At 39.4% G+C, this 27,183-nt stretch overlaps 1 protein-coding gene across 1 annotated transcript in view; it reads right to left on the reverse strand.

Annotated features, from left to right (window-relative positions):
• PLD5 (phospholipase D family member 5) overlaps positions 1-14,212 on the reverse strand; it is a 181,363-nt gene extending 167,151 nt beyond the window's left edge. The window contains exon 1 of the mRNA XM_074168561.1: positions 14,027-14,212. Within this exon, the coding sequence (XP_074024662.1) occupies positions 14,027-14,212 (186 nt within the window). The remainder of the gene's footprint in view (positions 1-14,026) is intronic.
• Between the last annotated feature and the right edge of the window lie 12,971 nt (positions 14,213-27,183).

Below are 27,183 nucleotides of genomic sequence, written 5' to 3' on the forward strand. Positions count from 1 at the left end.
AACAAAGCAACAAGTATTTGAAAGGTTCTTTTAAAAAAAAGTTAGTCTTCTAAATACTGGAGAAACAAGCACTAAAAAAATAAATAAAATAAAATCACAAATAGCTGTTGGGAAGAGACTTTTATCAAAAAAGAAATCATAGAAAGCAACAGCTCAAATACAGTCAGCCAGATTAGTCCAAACAGGAAGGGATCTTGCAGTCTTTCAAAAATACCACTCCCTCTTGTTTAAGCAATGTATTAAAAAAACAAAACAACATAAACACAACATCCAGTGGTAACTTGAGAGCTAAAGCATACAGAAATTTCAAATACTTTATGTGCGTCTTATGTACTGTGGCCCGTAAATCAGAAAGTATTACTATACAGTGGTGCTCCTATAATAGACAAGCATTTCTACATCTGCTGCAAATTTCTCCCTAGATTAGAGAAAATCCTATTTACTCCCTGCACAAACTAACTTCAAAAGATGCACTCTCTAAATAAAAATAAGCCGGCAATCTCTGGAAAAACAGGTTCCATGATACTGAGAAAGTTTTCACATCCCTTTCAAGGTACAATGGTACAGTTGCTTGTTATTTCGCTGCACTGAAAACATTGAGCTCTCATTTAATTACATGGAGAGAAGATTCTGAAAGAATACACTGTTGGCTGACACAACAAAGTCACACTGGTGGCAAAAGCTTTTCTTGTTCTTAGTGTAATCATTGCCTTTTATATTACTAGATCTATAGACTGCACTTGCAAGGCTGTTTCCCAACTCAAACTGTCACACAACTCAGAAACCTTCCATTTTCATTGTAATTTCAAGGTTTTCAAAGGTGCATATTCAGGACTTAAGAGTTTAAATCACTTAAAAACTTCAGAAAGTGCTACCCTGCCAGTACAAAAATTACACGTAAACCTTGTAAGATAATTGTAATTTTGCAAATCCTACATATATTTCGCTCACCGTCTTTCCCCTGGGTGTTCCACACGAGGTGCATTGCAGAAGGTGGCATGCAATACCAAAATAGGGCTGTCGATTTGTGACAGAAGTTCAGGGGGCAGGGCAGCATGGTGGAGACAAGGGCATAAAGAAAAATAATTTAAAAATTAAGTGAAATTTCACTTCATGAAATAAGTGATGAGATTAAATTAGAGAAAAAAAGGAAAAAACAAAGGCCTTGGTTTGGGTGGTAAGTCCAATACCTTAGAGAAGTAAAAAGGGAAACAGTTGTGCAATACCGTAGCTTTTAAAAACTGGATATGAAGCAGCAGTTATCTAAAGCCAAACACAGTCCTTGGAACAGCTCCAGCACAGACAGACTGGGGGAACAAAGTGGATAAACTGAAGAAAAAATATTTTTTTAAAAATTGAAATTTCCAGCAGTCTAAGGTTTCAGCTGTCATATGGTTGCAGAAACAAATTGATTTAGGCTGATGTGCATTACAGCCATATACCACACAGCCAGAGAATACAGGCTGGCACATTCCAGCTTTCCGCAGCAGGAGTTTGATGCAACTAAGCCACGACAACAAAGCTCAGAGAGAACAATACTGCATAAAATAGGATAAAATAACACATAAAGGGTTAGGTGCTATCTGCCTGCCACATGCCCAATAGGAAATTGAAACAAAAGTCTGCAGGGACAGCAGCTCACATTTACAAAGGAAATTGCTTTGTTCAAAAGGGTAACATTTTCCAAAACACTTAGGAGACTTTGTTTCATGCTAGACCCAAAGGAATTGTTGTTGTTATTCATACAATAAATCATGTTCACTTGTAAGGGCCTGAAACAGCATTTGGTGTATTGATATCTTTTGACGCTCACGGGAACCCAAATAAGCACCAGTCTTCAGCATCACAGAATTGATATAAGTCATATTCTACAAACCAATCACTCCAAAAATAGTTTCAAATTGCAAATAATTTCAAAATTGTTAGGCTTTCATTCATTGGTGCTCTTTTTCTTTACTTGTTTTAAGCCATTCATTTTCAAGTTGTGTTTCCTCAGAACCATCCCATCAGCTGCACCAGGCAGGGTGGCTGTCAAATCTTTATTGATGTAACAGGACTTGCTCAAAAGATGCATCTTCTTGGGGATCTAAAAATCACAAATCCAATAGAGGCAGCACGAATATACTTAATTCCATGTTGTTTTAAGCAGCACTTACGCACAGGACTGACTGTATGCATGACTCCAAATGACCTTTTATCTAGCAAATAGTAAAAATAAACTCTTTGCAAAACATGCTGGTCTGCCATTAAAAGACACACGGAGAAAAAGCAAAGTTTAGCAAATGCTTCAAACTGTGACTGAAGGACGGGCTCACCATCCTACCAGAACTTTGCATTATAAATCTTGTTGAAAACTTAGGGAAACTACTTTTCCATAACGCATCAAAGACCACAAAGGTCAGCAGATAGCATACGTTCAATATTATCGTTTAAAGGACCAAACACATTGCTGCAGGCCATAAGATAATTCTTTAATAAGCAGGAAGAAGTTATCGAATGTACTGATTCAGGGGAAGAAAGGAAAAAGTGTGATTGCTACCTCAGCCATCCCATTGGCTTGAAACCTTTGAACTACTTTATTGCAGCAGGCAACAGTGAACGCACATCACAAGGTTACAAATGCGCATCAACTTCTATTTATAAAGACAGAAAATCCCCACCCATCATACTGCATAGGCTCTTAGAGCTGTTCAGGTCCAGACAGAGTTTTACCCCTAACATTCTATTCCACTCATCTTCGCACCCTAATTTATGCTGGCTATTTTATCACTGCCCACAAAGAGGTTAAACAGGCCAGCTTCTGTCAGCAGCCACCAGAAAGCCACAGGACAGATGCTGTTTCAGAATCTCTCTAATCTAATTTCAGAAGTGGTCTATCACTTGGGGTCTAACACTTTTCTTAGTGTTCCAGAAACACAAACCTTTCTAGATGCTTATGGGTCCTCTCACATAAACAACTATGGGGAAATAACAGAACTTAATAAAAGTCTCCATCTTTATTGTAGCCACCAGTCACATTCACGCACATTCTATTCGCTCACTTAATTCATTTTCCACAAGAGGCAACAGGTTTATTATCTTTTTTTTCAATTATTATCATTAAAGCACATGCGCATTTCCTCTTAAACGAACACAAAACATGAAAACATATGATGATGCTTGCTCTCATAAAACTGAGATCATATTTCAGTTTAGGTTTGATTTGTTTTTTAGCATGATGGGCATTTTTTTCACCCATACTTTCTAATGAGGAACAGAATATTCTGATTGGGAGCAAAGAAATAATTTCACAGGTAGCTTTGTTTTTCTTAGTTTTCATTAGGTATCCATTCATTAGTCTTGGCAGATAATTGAAATTCCACATGCACCTGTCTGACTTCTTTCTGTATTCTCCCTTCTGAAACAACTGGCAACTGGATCTATATAATTTTTTGCATGCTTACATAGACCTTACTGTTTCTTACATCCCATCTGTTATACTGGGATGCCTTCTGTCCTTTTCATAGCCTGTTAAGGTCGTGAGACCCCATCTGGAGTACTGCATCCCGCTCTGGAATCTTCAATACAAGAAAGACATGGACATGTTGGAGCAAGTCCAGAGAAGGGCCATGAAGATGATCAGAGGGCTGCAGCACCCCTCCTATGAAGGCAGGCTGAGAGAGTTGGGGTTGTTCAGCCTGGAGAAGAGAAGGCTCTGGGGAGACCTCATAACAGCCTTCCAAGGGAGCCTACAGGAAAGACAGGGAGGTACTCTTCATCAGGGAGTGTGGTGATAGTTCATGGGCTAATGGTTTTAAAGTGAAAGTGGGTAGATTTAGATTAGGTATTAGGAAGAAATTCTTTACTGTGAGTGTGGTGAGACACTGGAACAGGTTACCCAGAGAAGCTGTGCATGCCCCTTCCCTGGAAGCGTTGGATGGAGCTTTGAGCAACCTGGTCTACTGAAAGGTGTTCCTGCCCATGGCAGGGGCATTGGAACTAGATGATTTTTAAGGTCCCTTCCAACCCAAACCATTCTATGCTTCTCTGATTTTCCCCTATGCGAACTGCAAAGTGTTCTCAAATAATGTATCCAGCAATTAGTCTGATGATCCAGAGACTTAAAGCTCGAGAAAAGGTGAGGACTCCGAGACAGATATTTCCTCCAACTGCTTAGCATGATATATTGAACTTGCTTTTTGCCCCAAACCCATGAGAGCTAAGCTGAGAAAAGACTGTGGATCAAGGAGCTCATATACAACTTAAACCCATAGTGGTGAAGTCAATGGAGACCTTACCATGGCTTTAGAACAAAATCAAACAGAAGTGCTCAAATTGCATTGAGGAAGTAGGGTTCAAATCACTGCAACCTTTAACACCATTCCTGTAAGTAGGTAGCCTCTGTTGAGATAACACCTGAAGCTTGTTCAATACACATAATGCATATTCCCTCATCAAAAAACTCATGCTTTGAAAGAATCAGCCATGGAACTTAATGGGCAGCAGCAGCACAATTTCTGTAACATGCAAAGCACTAGCGAGACATGCCACGTTTACTGCGGCTGGAAGCGCTGAAGACTTTACTATCTTTTACTCATTCATGTGGTTCAAAAAACATGTCAAATAGACATCTGCTCGTTATGATAGGCTTTTTACAGCATATACTAGCTTTTACAGAATCAACTTAGAGTATAACCCCAAGTAAATATGCCTTCATTGCAGTAACAATGGGATCATGAAAGTTAAACTGGTCACAACTGCTATCTCAGCACTGCTCCACATTTGGTTCTGCTCCAAACAGTTTAAAATGCCCTGGGAAAATCCAGCCTATTTAATGTATCAGAATGGCAGGAATTATCTGAATCATTGTTTTATTAGTAGCAATTTTCAAATACATTAGCTTTTTTATTCCATTAAACATTTCATTACAACTGTAAATAGTGAAATACAAATAGCAACAAAATTTAGAATGGGTAGCATTTATGAGCTGCAATAACTATATAACTTATAAAACAAGCAGGTAATTATGTTGACATCATGCAGTCAGAAATAGAACTAACTTTTTTTTAATTCTTTATTTTAATAAGAAAAATTAATAAAATGCACAACTGTATTAACCTACAAATACTGCACATAGAGAAGAGGGTTTATAGGATGTGCAAAAGTGGAAAAAAATAGGTAAATTTATCTCTGTGTTCAGAGAGCAAGCCAATGAAATATTGCTAAAACTACCACTGATATTTCTCTGTCTAGGGCTAGATATTATCTATACAGTTAAATTACACAGTGCATTGATCAAAACAAAAGAAGCTGAATCCCTTTAAAAATACTCAAATCCTATGTTATATTTGGAAAACCTTTATAAAAGTGAAAGAATTCTGAGAAGCAAACCTTAAAAAAGACCAACAAAAAAACCCCAGACTAAGTCCTGATGGATAAGCGTCTAGAACAAACTAGGAATAAGTTTGTGATCTAATAAAAGTTAATTTCTGATTAAATTAATTCACCTCACTGGCACCAATGTGTCATCCTTTTCCTCCTGCTGAATTTCCGAGGTTCTCCTATCTCCCCGCACATATTTCTTTACTTTTAGCTGAGCGGCCCTTCTGCCCACTAAGGCACAGTAGATAATCAGACAATCACAAGAAGCCCAGTATTTAACTCACTTTGAGGGAACAGTAGGCTAACTTACTTCCTTTATGACGCTAAAGACCAGTGCCTCAATTCTCAATAAATGGCTCAAGTGCATCCTCACCAGATAACTCCTAAGTACATATTCACTTCATTGTTCTCCCGTTCCGGAAACCTGGGCATTCAGGTCATGAGTAAGCAGCAGCACAGGTCTCCGATTTGGCTGATTAGGGGATACAGATCCCTGCATGTACCTACTGCCTAATCTAGATATAAATAATCTACACCAGTTCTCAAGAACTGTGATTGACAGATTGCAAGCAACTTGATTGTGCACTTAGACTACAAAACATTGCAGACACTTGAGGAGTGTCACTGCACTATAAAATTAATGTTATACTTTTTCACTCTAACAGCTGTCATCTAGTAATACAAAATCTAGTAACACAAAAAGTAAAAAAAAAAAGCAACTAAATGTCATTTTAAGAAACTTCCTTTCAGATTCTGAAACATGACAGAAGGAATACTCAGTTTAAGAGGATATGTGGACCTCCCAAGACATTAGCAGGACACCTGGGTTTTTTTCCTGTCAGTAATGAAACTACATAAAAGGCCTGGGAATCAGACCTTAAATAATGTTACAAAAAGAGCAAGGCAAGAGGTGGGCAGTCATAAGCACATCGCTCAAGAAACGGGTCCATCAGGAGAGACACATCTAGGGAGTTAATTGCCAGCACAGGACTTTCTTTTTTAGGAATGATTAAAAGTATATAGCTTCCCATCTTGAATGGCAACGAAATGGGTTTTATTAATCATTGGCATGAGTTAGTCTGTTGTTTCCATCTTTGGATAGTCTGGTAAAGAGATTTTCACTGCAGTATTTTAGCATTCCTTGTTCTGGAATGGAAGAAGGCCTAACCTAAACATACATTCAGCCACAGACTAGCTTCTTTCGGCATCCTCTACAGACAGAGAAGTGATTGCATTTGTGAGGAGATATTCGTTAAGGATAATTTTCCTAGTGTTTTAAGTACCCTGTGATCTTTAAAAATGTTACTGTCAATGGTCTGCTACATGACCAAACCACTGCAGAGTATTTGTTTGTGTCACAGACAAGAAGATTAAGTTGCAAGTTTCTGAAGATGCTGTTTCAAAAACCTTAAACAAGGATGGTCAACGCTGACAGAAAGAAGGGATGACAGTAGCAAAAAACAAATTTGGATTTTCCTTAATGCTGGTAGCATTAGGAAAGGCATAGCAGTGAAGAGCGCTTTTCCCATATATTCACTGCAGTTAGAATCTGGAACAAACATATCCTAAGATTTAGGTCTTTTGTTCATAAACTAGAAAACTTCATTTCTAAAGTCTTGAATGGATTGAATTAAATTTATACCTGCATATATAAATCAATTTTAAGTGCAACTTTGAAACTTCGAGTTGTTTTGTTTTCTTGTGCAACAATATGAAGCCAGACACTACAAATTAAGTCTGTTACAGTGACTATACCTCTCAAATGTTTTAATTTGAGCTTCAGAGATTTGGACTTTCAAAGTGGCTGATGTTGAAATCGTCAGAACTGATGCACTAGATTAATGCAATGTTGAAAGTTTTTCTCTTCTCTCAGAGAAAGAAGAGTAGCTTCTAAGACTGGTATATTGGATTTACATGGCTATGTGTCAGAGAGGCAGGGGGGGCACTGCAGACGTGGCCTCTGTGAGACCACAGTCTGCCCCCATGTTGGACACAGCCAGTTCCAGGTGGCTCCATGACATACCCACTGCTTGCCAAAGCTGGGCCCATCAACAACACTGGTGGTGCCTCTGTTGATAACATACGCAAGAAAGGGTAAAAAATGCTGCACAGCAGCTGTGAGGAACAAGAAAAATGTGAGATAAATAGCCCTGCAGATACCAAGGTCAGTGAAGGAGAAGGGGAAGGAGGTGTTCCAGGTGCTAGAGCAGAGATTCCCCTGCCACCCAGGAAGACCATGATGAAGTAGGTTGTTCCCCTGCAGCCCGTGGAGGACCACACCAGAGCAGATACCCACACTGAAGCCCATGGAGAACCCCATGCTGGAACATGTGGACATGTCCTGAAGAAAGGTGCAGCCTGTGGAGATCCCATGCAGGAGCAGGCTCTGGCAGGAGCTGTGGCCTTTGGAAAGGAGCCCATACAGGAGCAGGGTTTCTGGCAGGAACTGCAGCCCATGGAGAATCCACACTAGAGCAGTCCATTCCTGAAGGACTGTACCCCACGTACCTCCCATGGTGGAGCAGTTTTTGAAGAGCTGCAGCCTGTGGGGAGGACCCACATTGTAACAGTTTGACACAGACTGTGTCCCATGGGACAGACCCCACACCACAGCAGGGGAACAGCGAGAGGAGGAAGAGACAGCAGAGACAAAGTGGTATGAACTGACTGCAATCCCTTGTTCCCTGTGCCACTGAGGGACTAGGGTAAAAGCAGCAGAAGAGTTAGAACAAAGGACTGACGTTGAGCCTGGAAAGAAGCAGAGCTGGGGGAAGGGAAGTGGTTTTAGTCTTGTTCTTGTTTCTCACCATCCTACCCTATCTTTAATTGGCAATAAATTAAATTAACTTTCCCCAAGTTGAGTCTGTTTTGCCTGTGACAGTAGTTGGCGAGTGATCTCCCTGTCTTTATCTCAAGATACAAGATATTTTCTCTCATTTTCTCCCCCTATCCTGTTGAGGAGGGGGAGAGAGAGAGAGAGAGGCATGGAGGACAGCTAGCAGACAACCAAGGTTAACCCACCACAACTAGAAAGAGAAAAAAGAACTATTAGGTAACATATTTTCACTGCTTTGCAATACAAAATTACTTTTATGTGTAGTAACTACTGAAGTAAGTTATTCTTTCCCTTCCAGATTTCAAATTTCAATGGGGATTTCAAACTCCCCATACAATTTTCAAAATAAACTGTTTTACATTTTCTGCCCTAAAATGTTGTTCAGTATTTTTCCCAACACTGTTCAATGATTTTGGTCCCCTTTTTCCACTGCTCTGAATATGTATTTTCTCTAATTATGTTTGTCTAACAAATATTACTAGAGAAAGACACCTTCAAGGAAATCAGCATTTCAACAGAAGAATTCCTCCACACACAGTCTGTCAGCAATGAAGTGAACTGCATGCTACTACTTCAGCAAGAACCTCAACCCATGCTAGTACGACTGTTGTAGGCAGGCAATTCCAAATGTCAATCTTCTGTTGAGAAAAAGCTGAAGTCCCTCTACTTAATGGAGTTTATTCCCTTGATTCTAATGACGAAATCTAAATATAGATATCTATCTCCAGGACCAGACAGAGATTTGCAACCATGCCATCAAAAAGCTCCAAATGCTGGAAACCAACTCTTTAGAACCCTCTGAGCTGTCCCCAGTTAAGTACCATCATACATGGTGCTCTCCACTCTTCTTGGTATCTGACATTGTTCCAAATGACAAATTATTTATATCTGCTTAATGCAATTCATTTAACTCAAAAAGCCACATGTTTGCATTTACTGCAAGACAGGGGCTGCTTTGGGAATGTGTTTAATGATTTTTTGAATTCTCCTTTGGATCCTTTTATTATTCTCCCTTAAGTTAAAAGTTGTTGGATCTGTCCAGCAACTGATTTGGCTTGACTGAGTTCTACTCCTGTTACCTGCTTTACATCAAGCTATGCCCACCTTCTTTGTTTACGTGTTACAGGTTATAGCTATGTACATTGTGTCTTCTGCCATCCTTAGGATGTCAAATTCTGAAGCCTATAAATCTGTCCTCTGACTTTTAACACTTGTGCTAATTTACATGCAAGAGCAGAAATGCGATTTTAAACTGTCCAACAATGTTTTTGTTAAGAATTTTCTGCATTGTAAGAAAAGACAAAAGAAAGAAGAGATTAAAAAAAGGCTGCCTAAGGGAATACTACTTTTTTCAATAATAAAAATTAACTGGCAGAATTGGATTTGGGATTTCAACTTTTATAAAGATGTTCTGACAGGTGAATAAAATCATATTCTATTTCCAATTTGGTCACGAGGCTCTGAGAAGTGCCACAGCCATGCTTGTCGGGCAGTGTTGTAATTTGTCTTAGGCCCAATATCTGCATGTTAGATATCTGCCTCTGTTGCCACGCGACACTGCCCTCCCTCTGCCTCACAGCCTCTTTTCTCTCTGGGTAGCAACGCGGTCAAAGGGATAGCGGTATGTGATCAGCTGCGTAACATCAACTGGTCAAGTCAACTCTCAAGTACTAAGCAAGAGTACTTAGAATCTGAAAATACCAACATTCCAACATTGCCTTTGATCTTTGTAAGATCTGAACTTAAGTAAAAACAAGAGATGATGCAAGAATTATAAGTAACTTCTCCTAATTGTGGTAATACTAAAGGTAACAGACTGAGGATCTCCACGAAATAAAACTGTTCTGATACCAGGTCTCCCAAAAAGTTTTAGTCTTGAAGCAAACAATTTTTAAAATGTTTTAACATAATTAACTAAATAATTAAATTTGAAATTTATTAGAGAAAGACTACCCCTATATCTTTGAGAAGGAATATCTGTATTTGTCATTAAAAAAAAAAAAATATAAGCTTGAAGCATATCTATTGTAGCTTAAAAAGAAATCTACTCTGCTTTTGTTTTAAGTTTTGATTATTTAAAATTAAGTTCTCTAGAATTCTTTAATGAGGTAGGAAAGCAGCTATACAGTGCTTGTCATTACTAAAGAATACAAAGACATGATGGAGAGCCACTGAAAATTAAACCAGATATAGGTAACTACCACCAGCTAAAAGGCTATCAGGTACTCTTTTTCCCCATCCCTACCTCCTCCTCCTCCTTTTTCTCTTAACCAATTCACATTTCATTAAAACAGACTACACAAGACAAACAAACAAAAAACACTATGCAAAGGAGAGTTTAAGAATATTTTACACAACAGTTTTCACTCCAACACTTCCAGTACCAGGCAAACAACTTCACAAAAAAGCAGGAGGAACCAGCTGAAGCAGATATGAAGAAACCAGACAATTTCAACTCTGCAGGAATTTCAGCCAAATCTTTGCAACATCACTGTGGTTACATCTGCAATTTCAGAGGTCCTCACACCTCTTGTAAGTTCCTCCATTAAAAGTATGGCTCTGACACATTAGTTACAGCACACATGTACACTGAGGCCTCACTTCAGCAAAAACTCCTCATTGGCATCTCTTTAAACATGTTATAGCAGATCCATCTAATCTTAAATATGGCATCTGAGTTTACAAAAGAAAACAGGGTGAGTTGTGTTCAGATCTTGTATGGTACAAATTGTGTTACTGCCACTTGGAAAAAGATAACCCACTTAAACAATTAGTCAATGAAGAGACACTGTATTAGATCTATTTGAAGAACAATCAATTAGCAAGATGCCAACAATACATTCCAGATTTTTACTTCCTCTATGGTCAAATCATATGGTCAATAATTAAGTATTGAACAATTTAAAAGAAACTGTAATGTATTTGTGCATCTGAACTTGCTCTGTGCTTTTAGAAGAGATATGGCAACAGTTGAGTTTTGAACCTCTTTGCCACACTCTTCAAATTGAGATTTTTAAAAAAAGAAAACCTAAACCAAAACCCACAACTTTGTTACAGTTTTGAAATCTAGAAACAAATTTTTTGTGTATTTGATTTTTTAAAATATAAACAATTTGATAAAAATTGGCTTCAGATGATGTTTTTTTAGTCCCTCAAACTATATATGGATTCATAAGAAGTGTCGCGCCTGAATTAGTCATGCTACTCACTTTAACGAAAGTCAATATATTATATCTACTGTGGTCTACTAGGTTTTACTGGAAGTAGCATACAAGATATATTGGCCCAATTTTATCCCTATTACAACCACACTGAAATCAATTCAAGAAATAATTTCAATGAAGCAAAAACCAACCCCCTCCACAAGGCCTAAAGAGTACATACGAAACTTGACTTACATTCACTATATACCCTTTTTCTACCTATTTCTGTCATGCAGCATCAAACTTATGACAACATATTTTCAAAATCAGTGCCTCCATAAATGCTCACTCATATGTTTACTTTCTTTCTAGATATCAAGTAACGTGATTATATCTCAGAGGGAGATGCAATGAAATGTTATTCATGTCCTGCATCCACCTCATGAAGTTTGTGTATCTTCATTATCCAATATCGGCCATAAGCTATCATATGTCAATAACTATACCATTCAAATGATGCATCTCAAATAAATGGGCTTGTCTTTTGGAGTGGAAGAGTGGAGTGTAGGAAATAACTTCTTTGACAAGAAAACAGTCAAAACCCTCAAAGATTTATCTGAAAATAGAAAACAACAACAACCTTACTCCAAAACTGTCTAAGTAAAATACAATCTAGAAATTAATACATGTTTTATTTACATTCCTTAAGGGGAGCTATCCAATACCCTGTCTGTTACAACAGTCGTGAGTAATGCAGTTACCTTAAATCATAACAACTAAGTATTTTCACATATATACTGTTGGCATATCTAACGTACTGCAGGGTATCCACAATAAATGTCAATTAAATAAATACTTCATGGCAAGCAAGAAATATCAGTGTTCCAATTTTTTTCTTTACATTATTCAAATAGGCTCTGGAAATAAAAATAACTGGATCAAATGAATCAAATGAGAGGAAAACCCCCAGAAGAACATGCATTCATACCAAACTGGTTACAGAAAAAGCTTTTCACACCAATGCTGCAGGGTTATTGAAGATTACTATTGTGATAAAATATCGACTTCATCCCAAAAAAACCCACCAATTCCAACCAAACCACACACTAAATAAAGGTTTTGCAGTTGTGATCTTCAGACAAGTTAATGCCTATTGTCCTTGTCCGTGCTAATATTGTGGTATGATTTAAAACACAGATATCTGTACATGCTAATATTCAGCTACCAGAACAGTAGTTACTATAAAACTGTTAGCAGATTATTCCCCCCAACTAATAATCATTCATTTGACAACACATATCAACATGTAAGCACGTATAGCAAAAACCTGTTATAAAAGCCAGAGCTCAGATTTCTGTGCTTTCAATGTTTTAGCTGTGCTGAGATAAAGCATTGACCTTTCTTCTTGATTCACAATGGGAGAATACTCTGCTTACAAGCTTACTACTGTGAAGCCTTGTTGTTAGTGTGAAGAATCACAAACGTGTAAGAAGGCAGATAGGATTCAACATTTGAAATGTGATATTTCCAACAGTTCGTCAGTTCTTGTCATTTCCCCGGAAGTGTAAACAACTCAAGTTTAAGATTTCACTAATAGGGATAAAATACTCTGCAGGTTAGTGGGAAGGGAGGGTAATACTCCATGAACTAGTTGATAGAGGAGCTTTTTTCAGGTTTCATCTTTAAAGGACTCTACCATGCCATCTAGGATTTCCATGTAATAAAGGCAATTTACCCTTGTAATGAGACCATTGCTATCCAAAGAGACTTCAGGTGGTTGTAACACAAAAAATATTTTTATGTGCATCTTGAAGTCAATGTGACTGTGATTGCAAATTGCTCACTAATGTGAAGAATGGCAGACTGTTGCATTATGCAAACCCATCCACATTTCTTTTGCATCCCTGTAAATGCAGCTACTTTCCTGTTTTGATTGTACTGGACACTGTAACAATGGGTTTCACCTAATAAGCTATTCAGAAAACTCTTACATAGTATGCAGGTCATCTCAAGCCATTTCCTTGCTGTTATAGAAATAACATGAAAAATGCTTTCAAACATCATCTAAGACAGGAATACTTAGAAGCACCTTAAAATCTCATTAAATATTCACTAGGGCTATCCACAGTATCAGTTCTTCTGTGGTCCCAAACACACTTAGTTAAGTCATATACTAGTGCTGCAGAAATAGACGTCTTGAAGGAAATCTCCTCTACCCCACATAGACTGAATATTTTCAAAATCCTATGCATAAAGAAGAAGAAAAAGAAAGGGCGGAGAGGGAAAATCACAGTTAGAATTTAAAAAAAGCTATTTTCTTTCAGCAGTTCTAGAACTACATTATAATCACCATGAGATAATGCTCTAACCTCCATCTGCACCATCCCAATCTTTCTCCTCCCACATCAGTGCTGAATTTGCGGGAATAGAAGACAAGAACATTAAAAAATATTTCCAGTTGACTTGCATGTGGCTTGGGAACAGTACTGACATCGCATTTACCTCAGATTTGACCAGTCTGGGACCTCTAAGTAGCTCCTTTCTCTGCTATTTGGGAAATGCCATGCCCAGTTATTGGAGCAAGACTTTTCTTCTGGGGTCCAAGCCGGAAGAAAGGCAGCCTAACAGAGTAGCTAGACAGAGGTCTAGAAAGAAAAAAAAAGGGGGGAAATAGAAGCTGGCTTACGTGCTCCAGTTTGTCTTTCCTCCTCAGCCAGACACTGGCACTGTAGTCCTGCTGCTTGACAGTGCTGTAGAAGTTCGCACCTACTCTGGTGAGGCTTGGGGAAGGCTCCCTGGGTCTGCTCTTCAGCCTCATCTGCTCGAAGCCCTCATGGGGGGATGAGGAGAGCCAGTCATGCCTGACTTCCATCTTGACATGACAAGGCAAAGTCCAAGGAAAAAAATCAGAAGAAATCAAGAAATTAAGAGGCACTAGACGAAGAGGGTCCAAAAAAGAATAGGATAGGGGAAGAAGAAAGAGAAGGAACGCAAAAACACACCAAAACCAGAAAATGGTAAGAGAGGGGAAGAAAAGGAGAGATAATAAGGTAGGAGGAGTGGAAGGAGAAGGGAAGGCTGCAGGTACGAGAAAGGAGCGGACAGAGAGATGAAAGGGCACTCGGGAAAGAAGACGCTCCAAGATGCCGCTGCTTGTTGCCCTCGCCGCCAGCAAGCTGCAGTCCAGGACCGGCGCAGCGGGAAGCGGCTGCTTGCGGCTCTGCCCGGGACGGAGGCGAGGGGAGGCGCGGCCCCGCGCAGACGGAGGCCGGGCGGGGCTGCTGCCTCCAGCCCGCCTGCAGGTTGGCGCAGTGGAGGGGCCGCCGCCCGCCCGGGGATGGAGCCGGCTCCTCCCCCGCCTCCCCCTACCCGGCAGCCACCTTCGGGGAAGCAGAAAGAAGCACGGGAGAGCCCCGTTTTCGCCTCTAGGGAAGCGGCTGCCGGCTCCTCCTGCCTCCCCTCCTCCTGGGGGGCAAGAGGCACCCCGCGCCCGCGGGGAAGTTCATTCGCCCCCTCTTCCCCTGTCCCGGTGGACACCGACTCGCTCCCCCGGACCACGCTGCGGTGTTCGGCGACCGGTTGCCACTCCCTCTCCTGGAAGCCTTTGTCCGACCTGCCCATCTCGGAGCTCCTGGGCCGCCGCCTCCCCGCCCTGCCCAGCCCAGGGCGGGGTGCGCCCCCCGCCGCCCCCAGGGCCGCGCTGAGCGGGAGGTGCGGGGCCGCGGGCGTTGGGGCCACCGCGCCCGCCTCCCTCCGCAGCAACTCTCCGTCCCCGCCTCGCCTCCCTGGGCAGGGGCTCCCGGTGCTCTGAAGCGTAACCTGGCCGAGCTGACGGTCCTTGCCCCGGGGAAGCCTGGAACGCACCTCGCCTGGCTGGGAGGTGAAAGGTACGGCCCGCCGGAGCCGGGCACAGAGCGGGCAGGAGCCCCGGGCCCGGATCCGGGTCCAGGTCCTGCCTGGAAGCCCTCAGCCCCCGCAGCGGCTCAGCTGGACAGCGGTTCTGGCTGGACAATATCGCTGGAGTGCCCACAGTCTTAGATACCTGACAGCCTTGTATTTGCCTCATAAAATAAAAGACGTTTTGGGATGGCTTCTATAGTCCACTGCAATCTTTTTTCGTAGAAGTTGGTATGTGTTGCTGTTTAGCTCAAACTTGTTTCAGCAGAAAAAAGGATTTTCCTTTTTCACACTATGAAAAGCCACCTCGCTAATTGCCCACACACTCTGCAAAGCTATATTAGGCACAGACAAGAAAACTTTCTCACATAGCACCAAGAAATAATTATTGGAGCTCAGAACAGCATCTAAGTTTCTGATGAATATTTGCTGTCAGACAAGTTGCAGTTTGCCAGAGAACTAAACTGATGTAATTACTCAAATAAAGTGATATTGAACCGAAAGTCTGCACTTGAATCCAGTTAACCGAAAATAGCCTTTGAATGGTCTAACTGTTCGCTCAGAGTGGTTGGTGAGAACATCGTAGAAGAGCTCTTCACTAACCACTTGATGTGGAGTGAACTCTCCATCTGATCAAAAAGGTAGACTTAAAATATCCTCATGATTGGGCTTGAGGTGTATTACTATAAAATATAGTTGAGAAACCAGAAAAATAATGAAGTTTTTCCTTTCAAAGTCCTAAGGATAAAGACAAAACTCACATCACACCTCATAATTGAGGATTATTATTAATAGGTAATACTAGTATCTTCATGAAATGCTAGAAAAATAAACTGAACAGTAGCAGAGGTTTGGTAGGAACATGAAGCACACCATTTTCCTCTAAAACTAAAAAGGCAATTTCATAATACTTACCTAAATACTACCAAAAATTACCAAAGTGTAATAAAACAGCAACAACCAGAGCCACTAATGTTATATGCAAATAATTTTTACTCACCAGTATAAGGGACTTGCAGCTTTCTTTCTAATAACTTTCTCTCTAATTTCTTTGGGTAGTAGAGTAAATCTATGCATTTCCAAGATCATGAATGCATTCTCAGAACACCTGGAGCAAAAAGAAGGACGATGTGACTCTACTGCATGAAAGACACACCTGAAGGCACTGGGATTTAATGCATGGCGTATCACAGATGCAGTAGTTTTGAGCTCACACAGAATAACTTGATTAAAGCCTGTGAACTGAACTTTAGCTACAGATGGCCATTTATGAATTTTATACGCTCATAGATGCATCTACTACCAAAGGACTGGAATCCATGCAAACATTCAGTTGAAAAAGAAAAGAAAGAGCCCCTGAGTTTCTTCAAATATACCATCAGGCTTAGAAAAGGTTTGCATGTGATATAAATAAGGACAGCCTGCTTTATACTAGTTTTGCATAAGAAGTTTCACATTGTTTCTTTATCAGTATATATAGCACTTCAATCTTTTCCTTCTTCTTTCCTCTGGCTTTCTTGTTTATGCTGCTTGCAAATATTTAAAAAAAAATAATTTTTTTTTGTAGCACTCAACAGTTGCCACCTGCTTTCCTCCCCATCCCTTCATTCTATGACAGACCAGAATCAATATGCCACTGTAGTTCAGTACTATACATTGTCCCATTCCTCCAAATATGTTGTGTTTGGATTTTTTTTAAATGTAGATTTAGGTTTTTTTGTAGGGTTAGTTTATCTTGCCTTCCCTAGCTAGACTGCCAGCAGCCTTTTCAACTGCCAGATGAACTTATTTCTGCCTATCCAGAACCGTCACAAAATGGAGAGCTGAAGTTGCTTTTAATCCCTATGCGATAAAGTGGGTTTGCTCATCTTTCCATATACCTTCTTGTTTGGCACCTAGGTGTGCTGCATGTACCTTTCTACTACTACTGCTGCCAACATTAATATTGCCCCAGTCCTATTCTCATTAGGAATGAGAGAGAAAAGGGAAAAAAGAAGCCCTGAACAAGTCTATTAAAATCATACAAGCAAACTACACTTACAAAACTTTTGTTGCTTCCTAACCCCAAGCCAGAAAGAAGATTTTGAGCAGGAAAATGCAGTCTAATGACTGTAAATTTTTGTGTTCTCATAAAAATTTTACTCAGACAATGTAACAAGATAAGAATACAACGTCAGCCCCCAGTGAATACATGGCCATTAATCTAACCTGAAAAGAGTTAAAGAGCTGTTTTCCACATTTTTATCTTCTATTTTATTTCCAGTTTGGACCTATGAAAAAAACCAAGTTTGTTCAAACCCCAACCATACCAACCAGCTTAATTCAGAGATAATTCAGCTTATTAAAATTCAATCAGTTCTGTAGTAGGTCAGCAATTCCAATTGGCTGCATGAGCTGGATTAAACTGCTGTCTTTCTCTGTCATGCAATTTTCAAAACTACCCAAACACCTGCTCCTGTCAAGGCCCTTTGCTTCCATAGCCAGATGACTACAGCAGCAAGGGTGACTGAGATGACAAACATCATACTTAACATCATTAGCAATAGATGCAAGTCATGCATATCGTAACATGATTTCACTTTACCGTGGTTCACGCTACAATTTTCTCCAATTCTCTGCCCATCTTAACATCAAGACTCAGAGAAACTAAATCTAGGCAATCTACAGAAATTTCCATCTTCTCTACCAACAAGATGAATGCTGTAGGGGGCAGAGTTAACTCAAGCCAATGCAAAGAAAATAATCAGGATATAAGTGGAAACATGTGTTAGGGCTATTTTTTTAAAGACATTTTCTTTTTCTTCCAATAATCTCATTCAGACAAGTTATAAAGGAGCTGCTCCCTGTGTTTCAGCTTTCTAAACACTTTTTTATTAAGGAGTTACACAAGAGCACTTACACAAGAGCATTAGGCCTTTTACAAACAAATGGCATATATCTAGAAATAGACAAACACCCGTTGCAAAACTTAATACGGCTGGATAGCTAATATACATCCATGCATCTGTAATAGTTTCCAGGCCTCCTTACAAAGTACTAATTTATGCTGCAGAGCTGGACTGCACACGAGCCCTGGCCCACTTTTTAGAATTTACTACACCTGACCGAAACAGCAGGCAACGATTGCCTGGAGGCTTCAGCTGGTCTTGAGTCAGAGGGCTGCGACTGATACCAGCTTCAATAGCAGTACTGCGCCTGGCAGGAAGGTAACTGCCACCTTCTTACCCTGCTCAGCTGAACTTGCTTTCTTATCTAGCAATTGCCAGCAAGACTCAGCTGGGGAGACCTTTGTAACCTCACAATAACAACGGCATGTGCCAGATAAAATCACTAGTCTTTCAAACAATTTTAGAATTACCCAACCACCAGCTCCTGCCTAGACACTCAAATTCTAGCAGCCTACAAAGGAAAAACCCATTGCAGTGGTCTGTTCCCTCTATGCTGACAGGCTTGCCATGTGTGTCTCCCAGCCTATCTGCTTCTGCCACCTGGAAGCAGCTGCTGCTGACTGAAACATGCGTTTGCCACAGGGAAGTACCAGAGAGGGGTGAAAAAAAAAAGAGCTTTTTCCCCACAGTACAGTATCCTACAGGACCATGCACAGGGTCAGAATAGTAAAACTCATGAGATGCGAAGTAGGAAAAAAGTATGAAAAAAGCTAGAGTGCTACATGGAGAGTTGTAAATGATTTCTGCGTTGTTACTTTCCCAAATCCTCTGCAGCATAACACACAACCTTTGTACAGAGTATCTGTATCTTCAGCTTATGGACAGGAATTGTGGTCACAAGTATGCAATGGTAAGGTTGAAGCTAAGGTTACAGTGAAGGTCTGGAGTTGGAGATGCTTCAGATTTCAGGTTATGAAGTATTGGACACCTACATCAGAAATAACATTGTCTAATACTGACAATGTTCCTTACTTCAGCCTCTCCATGTCTTTGTAGATTCAGCTATTAACCAAACTCTTTTGTGTCCCTTGCCTCAAATATTAACCCCAAACTCTTTCTTCTTTGCATAATGGCTAATATAAGCTTTGTTTCCTTTAGAAACCAAATAAAAATATCTAAGACATCAACTAGTTCATCTCCCATTTGAAATAAATTATCCTGTAAATATCGCCAAGATTTACAATTAACCTAGAACTCCAGGGCTAGAATTTTTCCCCTATGACATCCTTTCCACCTCCATATAATCTAAGAGAGCACCAAACCAGCCCCTTGGATCCATCATGTGCTGAATGCATACCAGTATGGACTGGGATGTTCTCACTTTCACCAGGGGTTGTGACAGAATATATGATATCTTTCATCTCAAATCCAACTCTGCCTTCTGTTTTTCTCCTCTCTCTCATCCGTCCCTCCACACCCATCCACACATTGCCAAAGAACATTTTCACTTCTGGGCCTCAATAATCTTGTCCAGACAAGATTTCATCCTGCACCTTAAAATAACATTCATTAGTGGCACATACTAATGGGGCCAGATTCTGTCCTCCATTACACCTCTATGTCCCCACTGGAGTCACAAGACAAAAATAATTGTATAATGAAGGTGTAACCAGGGGGCAAAATTTGGCCTACATTTCTTTAAAATAAATCTGCAGCAAGTAATGCCTGTCCATCTCCCCTGAGAATGAGACCCTTTACGTTCGTGTCAAGGGCACTCGGTTGGAGTTTTTTGTTTACTGGGTAAGTTCACATTTATCTCAGCTTGAGTTCTTTGTGCTGAATTTATCTGGTTGGTGCAGCTAAGTGCAATAGGCAGACTGCTGACAAGATCCAAGCTCTTGAGAACTCCTGCTCTGAAGTGAGTAGTTAAAATTGTTCCAGAGGAGTGGTAGTCAGCAGAGGAAAAATACTGTAAGGGACAACATTTTTTCCAATGAACTGGAACTGAAAGAACAGCAGGTGAGGGATGTGTACCAACAGAAGGAGGGATCTCCAGGGATAGAGGAATGCTTTTTCACTTTTATTTTCAACACATACATAAATTATGGTTGATAACAGGGATATATTCTCTACATCCGCACAATATGAAGTGTAGGAAGGGAACAGAGAAAAAAATTGAACAACCTTTCATGAAATTTACTACATAAACAACAAAGAATATAAAGAAAAGAAAATCCAATCAGAGGGTGGGGGAAGTAAAACAAAGAGAAGAAAACATTTGTGAATGCTGTCTTGTGGCTAGATTGGTTGGGCCATATAGAGAAAGAACAGGCTCTAAGATTAGCACTCTGAAACTTCCTGCGAGTATATTCTCACATTGCATTAATACAGAACAAAGGAAGAAAGATCAGGAAGTGTCCAAAGAACTATCTTCCATGTAAGACTTTTTTTCCCCTATAAAATCTTGTTTCTACCATACAAAAGACTATACTTTAAAAGAATCCAAAACATTTTAACACAGAAATTTGTGTGCCTCTTCAATATATTCTACCTAATTTCATAGCACAGAAATTTTTTGAAGCTATTTCTCTGAACCAAAGAAAAATGCCCTGAAGTATAACTGCCCTTTGGAAATTAGCTCAAAACTTCCTGGGTCAATAATGTCAAGCTGCAAGCTACAGTATCAGAAGCTTTAACACAAACTGTTTTGTAATGGCAATAAAATTTAGAAGTAAAAGTGATTAATCTGTATTTGTGCTATCCTGTGTACTATAGATACAGACGATTTAAAACATTTTGCACTGATGTGTTTATAAGCATTTGGATGCTGGCTTCCAGTGAAATACAGGTGAAAGGGTCATTATTTGATGAAATATTTCCCACTAAGAGCAAGTAGAAATTTATGTCACAAAAGTCATAACTTTTTTCCCCCAAGAGAGATATGTCATATTACATCAGATACCAGACTTACTTGTGTGACCAGAAAGATGTTTATTGATGTGACAGCACCTAAAAGAAGATAAAATATGACTCATGAGACAATATGACATTAATGCTTTAACTTCATGCTTATCTTTGCACTCAGATCCAACTGGTGTAACAGCATTTACGGTGATTGTCTTTCAATCAGACCAGCTACACATAGAAGAGCAGAATGGGAGGACAATGTTCGCACATGGTGCAGGAGAGGACAGGCTGCAGCAGGCTTGATTTAGAGTGGTTTGACTTACAGGGAACCATGTCCTTACAAACATGTGTACCTTATGTAAAGCTTCACTGATCTGTAAGGACTACATACATGATTAACATTTCAGGATAAGCTTTCTGAAGGTTAGTATTCATCAGTGACTAGCATACATTATGGGACAGGTACAATATTAATAAATTACAGACACCATCACATTCAGTTTTGCTGTGACAGATTTTGGGACTCTTTGTGCAAGGTTTTGCACAGATGTATTCTAAGTGGTACTCTCTGCCTCTTGAGTTTTCTATCCAAATAAACAAGACAGAGATCAGAAAAAGAAAGCAAGGAATGTTATTCCAATTTAGCAGGTATAATTTGAGATACAAAGAATGTAAGGGACATGCCAAAAGTTATTAAGTAGTCTAAAACAGACCTAAAGATTGACATAAGACCTCCTGGAATTCATTCCACTATTTAGCCAGAAGATGCACCATGCTTTTGTGTTAATCATTAAACACTATGAGTGAAATTTCAACCCACTGGTTGTATAGTAAATGATTTCACTGTGTTTCTCTACTAGGGCTTTACTAACATACCAGTGAGGGTGCTGAAAATACTATAGACATGCTGGCGAACGAGTATGTCCTCAACTGGACTTGGCAATGTTCATTATACGATTTTGACAGTTGCATTACAGACTTCCTCAGACTCTTGATTGCTTTACAGCCCTGATGCTATTTCACGAAGAAGTCTGAAAACAAACTAAAACAGAGTGAAGGAGCAATAAGGTACAGAAAAACAAGAATCCAAAATGTGTCAAGTGCTATTTGTCAGAAGGGGAAGAGGTGGGAAGGCATAACTATCAGTGCCAAATGCTAACAGGAAAAAAAACCTTATAATAAGATGGTGATAAAAAGCAGGCAGTACGGACCAGTTTGTGAGCTGTAACAATACAAGGCAAAAATAAATATGATGTTCAGATACCAGGAAGGTGCATCTACCTTGATAACAATGTGAAAAAAACAAAACTGAAGCACATTTCTAGTGCAAAACATTTACTGTTAGAGGGCTAGGATAGTTTTCTACCAAGATAAACTAGTTCAAAGAAGGGAAAATTGCAAATATAAAAACTCAGTGTCAGGTTTTTCATTGGTGTAGATTGCATCAGATGGCTCAACTGTTGTGCTTGCTGTATTAGGGCCAAGAGTCAAAGCTGCCAACATTCTATCTCTGACTGACTGTTTTCCACCTAGAGCAGCAGAAGTTGCTTTGAAGATTAAAACATATGTATATATCGTCTCACATTTTAGAAAAATGGGGAAGAATGAATGATGTAGTCTTTTCCCTGTCCAAAAAGTAAATATTTTTTTTTCAATACATATATTTCTGTTACATTTAACATATTCTAAAGGGGACATGCTGGAGCTGGGAAGACAAGCAGTTGGTTCCTACCCAATTTTATGCACTTGCATGTGCTTGCTGATGTGCAGTTGTGTTAAAATTACGTGACCAATACTTCACTGGCTATCATTGGCTATCATTCTGAAGGACTGAATATGTCTCTAAGCTCTTCGGGACATAGGATGGTTTACTTTTTATGAACTTTTGGGATGAGATTAACATAATTAAACACAATACATTTTGCCTTTAGAGCCATAGCTTTACAGAAGCAGTCTTAGTTCATCCCCATGTAGCTGTATCCTTGCTTGGAGGATATAGTGGTAGACAAAGGCTAAATGGGCATATAAATGGGTATATATCCCTGCAAGCCATGTTTCTTCCATTGTATCATATGGTTAGGCCCCTGTATGGAGTGTCAGGCAGCATTGCCGTAGCTCCACCCTGTCACAGCCACATCTAAAGCACGCTTATGTTGAACTTTGCTGACTTCTTGTACAAAATGTGTTTCATTCTAAAAAAATCCACAGGAAATGTGTTCTAAGGGAAGAGTTATTTTTCCTTATGAACACTCTCAATAGCTTAAACCAATTCTTGAAATTAAAAATTAAAACTCCTGTGAAACTGGGAAACTTCATTTCTTAAATTAAATCACCAGAACTGCTGTAAACAGGCAAGGGAGGAACTATGGTCATCACACACTTTGCATACTCTAGAAAGGAAAAATTCCAACTTTCTTTGGGCGACTGAAAGATAAAAAAAAGAAATTGAAACTTTTCTCAAAGTAGAATACTGATCACCTGCAAGGCTAGAAATTACTATGAATGTTCAAGATATATTGCAATTACAAACTGAAAATTTGTTGTGGTGTGTATAATCACTTTTTATACTGCACAAGGATTAGATTATTACCTGAGATGCAGCAAGTAGTTCACTGATGCATTGCCTTGTTTTAAAGATGAGCGTACATGAGATAGACATCTTATTTACATATTTAGCTTTCTCCTGTCAGTAACACTTTTTCATGCAGAAAACATTTGCAATTATGATAGTCCTGCGAAAAAGGTAGGCAAGAATGATGCCGTAAAAGGTATCTTAGAATTTGGTAGGTATACTGGCTTATTCTTGTTTGTTTGTTTTCCAGTGAATTTGAGTCTTCTACTTCCCTTCTATAAAATATTAAATTATCCTCATGTAATGAAAATGTGCTATTATAGGTATGTTCAACGTATATAAAATTAGAAGCTGAAAAACCTGAAGCAGTTACATAAATGCCGAACCCTTCAACCAAGTTTATCAGGAGTTCTAGAATTTACAAACTCAGATACAAATTCTTGAAATGTTAAAAAAACCCAACATAAGGTCAAATAGGGTACTAACAGACCTGCACCATGGCAGTTAAATTATACCAGTTTTACACCTGGGCCACAAAAATCTCATTTCCTTTACAGGCATAGTGGAAAGAGCAAACAAGCAATGCCAATGCCGCAACCAATCATAAGGGGCTCCTTTGAAACTGCCACAGAATCATTAAAGTGCAGGGCAGGGAAGACCTTAAGTGATCATCTACATCTTTCCCAGTAATGACACCAGACAATTGACTTAGATTCTCTTTAATGTAGTTTTCTGCCCTTCCCTTAGTGGAAGGAGATTCCATAGCCTCTCTCAGTTGCCTTTGCCGGTGCTTATACTTTGAAAGAGTTTATTAGTATCTGTCCTGAATCTGCACTGCAATAATCTTTTTCTTCAGCAAGTGCATAACAGTGACAGCGAACAACTGGTAATTTTCCTTTCTCTAGTACTCTTTCCATGTTGGAAGTATGGTTGCATGTCTCTTTACCACTGCCTTCAGTTCTCTCTTTTAAACAAAACTGATTTTAGGTTTGTTTTTTTTTCTCAAGATAGGTGTCTTCTAAACCTTATATTCTTATTGTTTTCTTTTTTAGTTACTTCAGTTTGTCTACTTCTTCCCTAATATACGGTGCCAAAGACCTGATGTGATGCTCCAGCTGAGACCTTGCAGAGGCCAATTACAACATTTTTTTTTTCTCTTATTACTTGTATACAGTGCTTCTTTTTCTATAACCAACGCTGAGCTTCATCTTGCTTGCACCAGAATCACTTTGTTGGGTTATATTTCAGTTGTGGTTTCTTACAAACTGCCTGTCATTCTCTGCAGGATGACAGAATAACCTGTTACCACTTACATTTTGTATGTGGACTTTTGATCGTTCGTTCATTTGTTTGTTTGTTTCCAAATACAAGGTCTTACTAATATAAATTTGTTCACTTTAGAATACTTCTCCAATTTATCAAGACCATTTTGAATGCTGATCCTTTCCCTCACATTGAATACAAGTTTTGTGTCTTCCACAAGCTTCTCTTCTACAAAGCCATAAAAGATAGAAGATACAAGAGTTCAATCAAAAAGGAAAGGAAGGTTAGAAATAGGATATTGTCTCCAAGAATGGGAAGTGCAAAGTGGGAGTTAATTAGGATTGGCTTTCTAGAAATCGAGATAGTCACAGACTTTTCACCAGAGGAGACAAGAGTCTGCTTTTAGAGAAGACTGGGGCTTCTTTCTGCAATTCAGTACATCCTGTTTTGAGGCTCCTGAGGCTATCCCAGAAATGCTGCATCCCTACAATCAAAGTGTTGATCAAACATAAGTTCCTTCTGTTGGTTCAATGGATACCTCTTCAAGAGCTTTCCCCATAACTTTAACTTTAGGCAAATGTGGTACTGCCTGGCTCGCACCACCAGAAAACCAATAAACTAATCTCAGTATTATATAGAATCATAGAATATCTTGAGTTGGAAGAGACCCATAAGGATTATCAACTCCAACTTCCTGCTCCTCACAGGGCTACCTAAACTAAACCATGTGACTAAAAGCGTCACTGACAGGCCTGCTGCCATGATCACTTCCCTGAAGACTGTTCCAGACCAACCAGCCTTTCAGTGAGGAATCTGTTCCTAACGTCCAGTCTGAACTTCCCCGATGCAGCCTCATTCCATTTCCTTGTGTCCTATTGCTAGTCACCAGAGAGAGATCAACACCTCCCTCTCTGCTGGCCCCCTTGAGGATATATATGTCTTAGCTAAAGTGGGCATGGAGTCTTTATCAAGTCATACCCTATTAATGACTGTGTGACTACAGTCTGAGAATGGTAGACCACGAGGCTGGACTAGCTTGATGAAGATTGACCACCATTATGGAACCTGGTAATTGGACCAAGGGCAAAAGGGACTTAGAGTGAACAGAGAGATCGGGAAGAATAATGTAGCATTTAGATGTGTTCCTGCTGTGTAAAGATCTTCCTAAGTGGGGTTCCTCTATTCAAACTGTAATTAATCTTTTTCAGTCTACTGTGAGGGATCCACAGTTCAAGATGAGAATGTCACTACTTACATTTGATTTTAGATTAGAGATGCATCCTTCAACACTGTTTTAATATATATTAGTGTTATCACCTAAAAAGAAAGGAGAAAAAATTCTGTAAGAAGTTTATATTTAGTTTTCTGTACCAGTAATGTAGTGAACCCAACTGTAATATTTATGAATATGTTAAGGAAATCCATTTTGAACAATTCTTCAAGGAATAATTTCTTCAAAGACTAGGTTATTAATAATGAATGTCTTGCAAATCTAGTAAAGCAGTCAACCTATATAATTTCTTCTTATAACACAAGCTGTAAAACAGTTCAAAATGGAGACAATAAAAGTATGCTAGACAGTTAAAAATTATGGTCATATTACAGTTACTTTAATTCTAACATTTAATTGTAGTATTTTTATATTAATCTGTTATTATATTTTGGGTAGGCAACTCAGCACATTTTCTAAATTTGACACAATTGTTAAAAATACTTGTCCTTGGTAATCTGTTATTCTTTTATCTTATCACCTTTACCTGGACATTTTCCAATGTTCTCCCTATCTTCTCCCTCGCTCACAGGTGTCTACAAGACCATTCTAGCAGGGTGGAATGCCTTTTCAGTTCACTATGTCTTTCCAGTATGGTTCATATTGTTCTTAGCCTAATTTTAGGTGTAATGAGTCACTTTTTTTCACCTTCTGTGTGGAGTCACTTCTCCACACAGAGGAGCTATGACTTAGATGTAGAAGCACCTTTTTAGCCAAGACTTGCTTGTTTACTTAACAGATAAGGTGGGCAAACCCTAAACTGTAATGGCCTAACATGCTGCTCATGAGCAAAGAGGCAGAGTCACTGAGAGCCGATATTCCTCCAGTGTTCTTCCCAACTTGTTCTTCTTTCTTAAAACTGAAATAACTGACATCTGATATACCTCATCTGAAAGAGCAGTGGGATGTGCCTCCAGATATTTTCACAAGCAAAAGGAGAAAATCTGATAAGGGTAGGACTTTGCAGAGAGGAAGCTCGCATTCAGGACAAACTAATCCGAATACCAGTTGCCTGAACAGATTGGAAAATAGAAATTAACCTTCTA

Source organism: Numenius arquata, chromosome 2 (assembly GCF_964106895.1).
Source record: "Numenius arquata chromosome 2, bNumArq3.hap1.1, whole genome shotgun sequence".
Classification (NCBI taxonomy): domain Eukaryota; kingdom Metazoa; phylum Chordata; class Aves; order Charadriiformes; family Scolopacidae; genus Numenius; species Numenius arquata.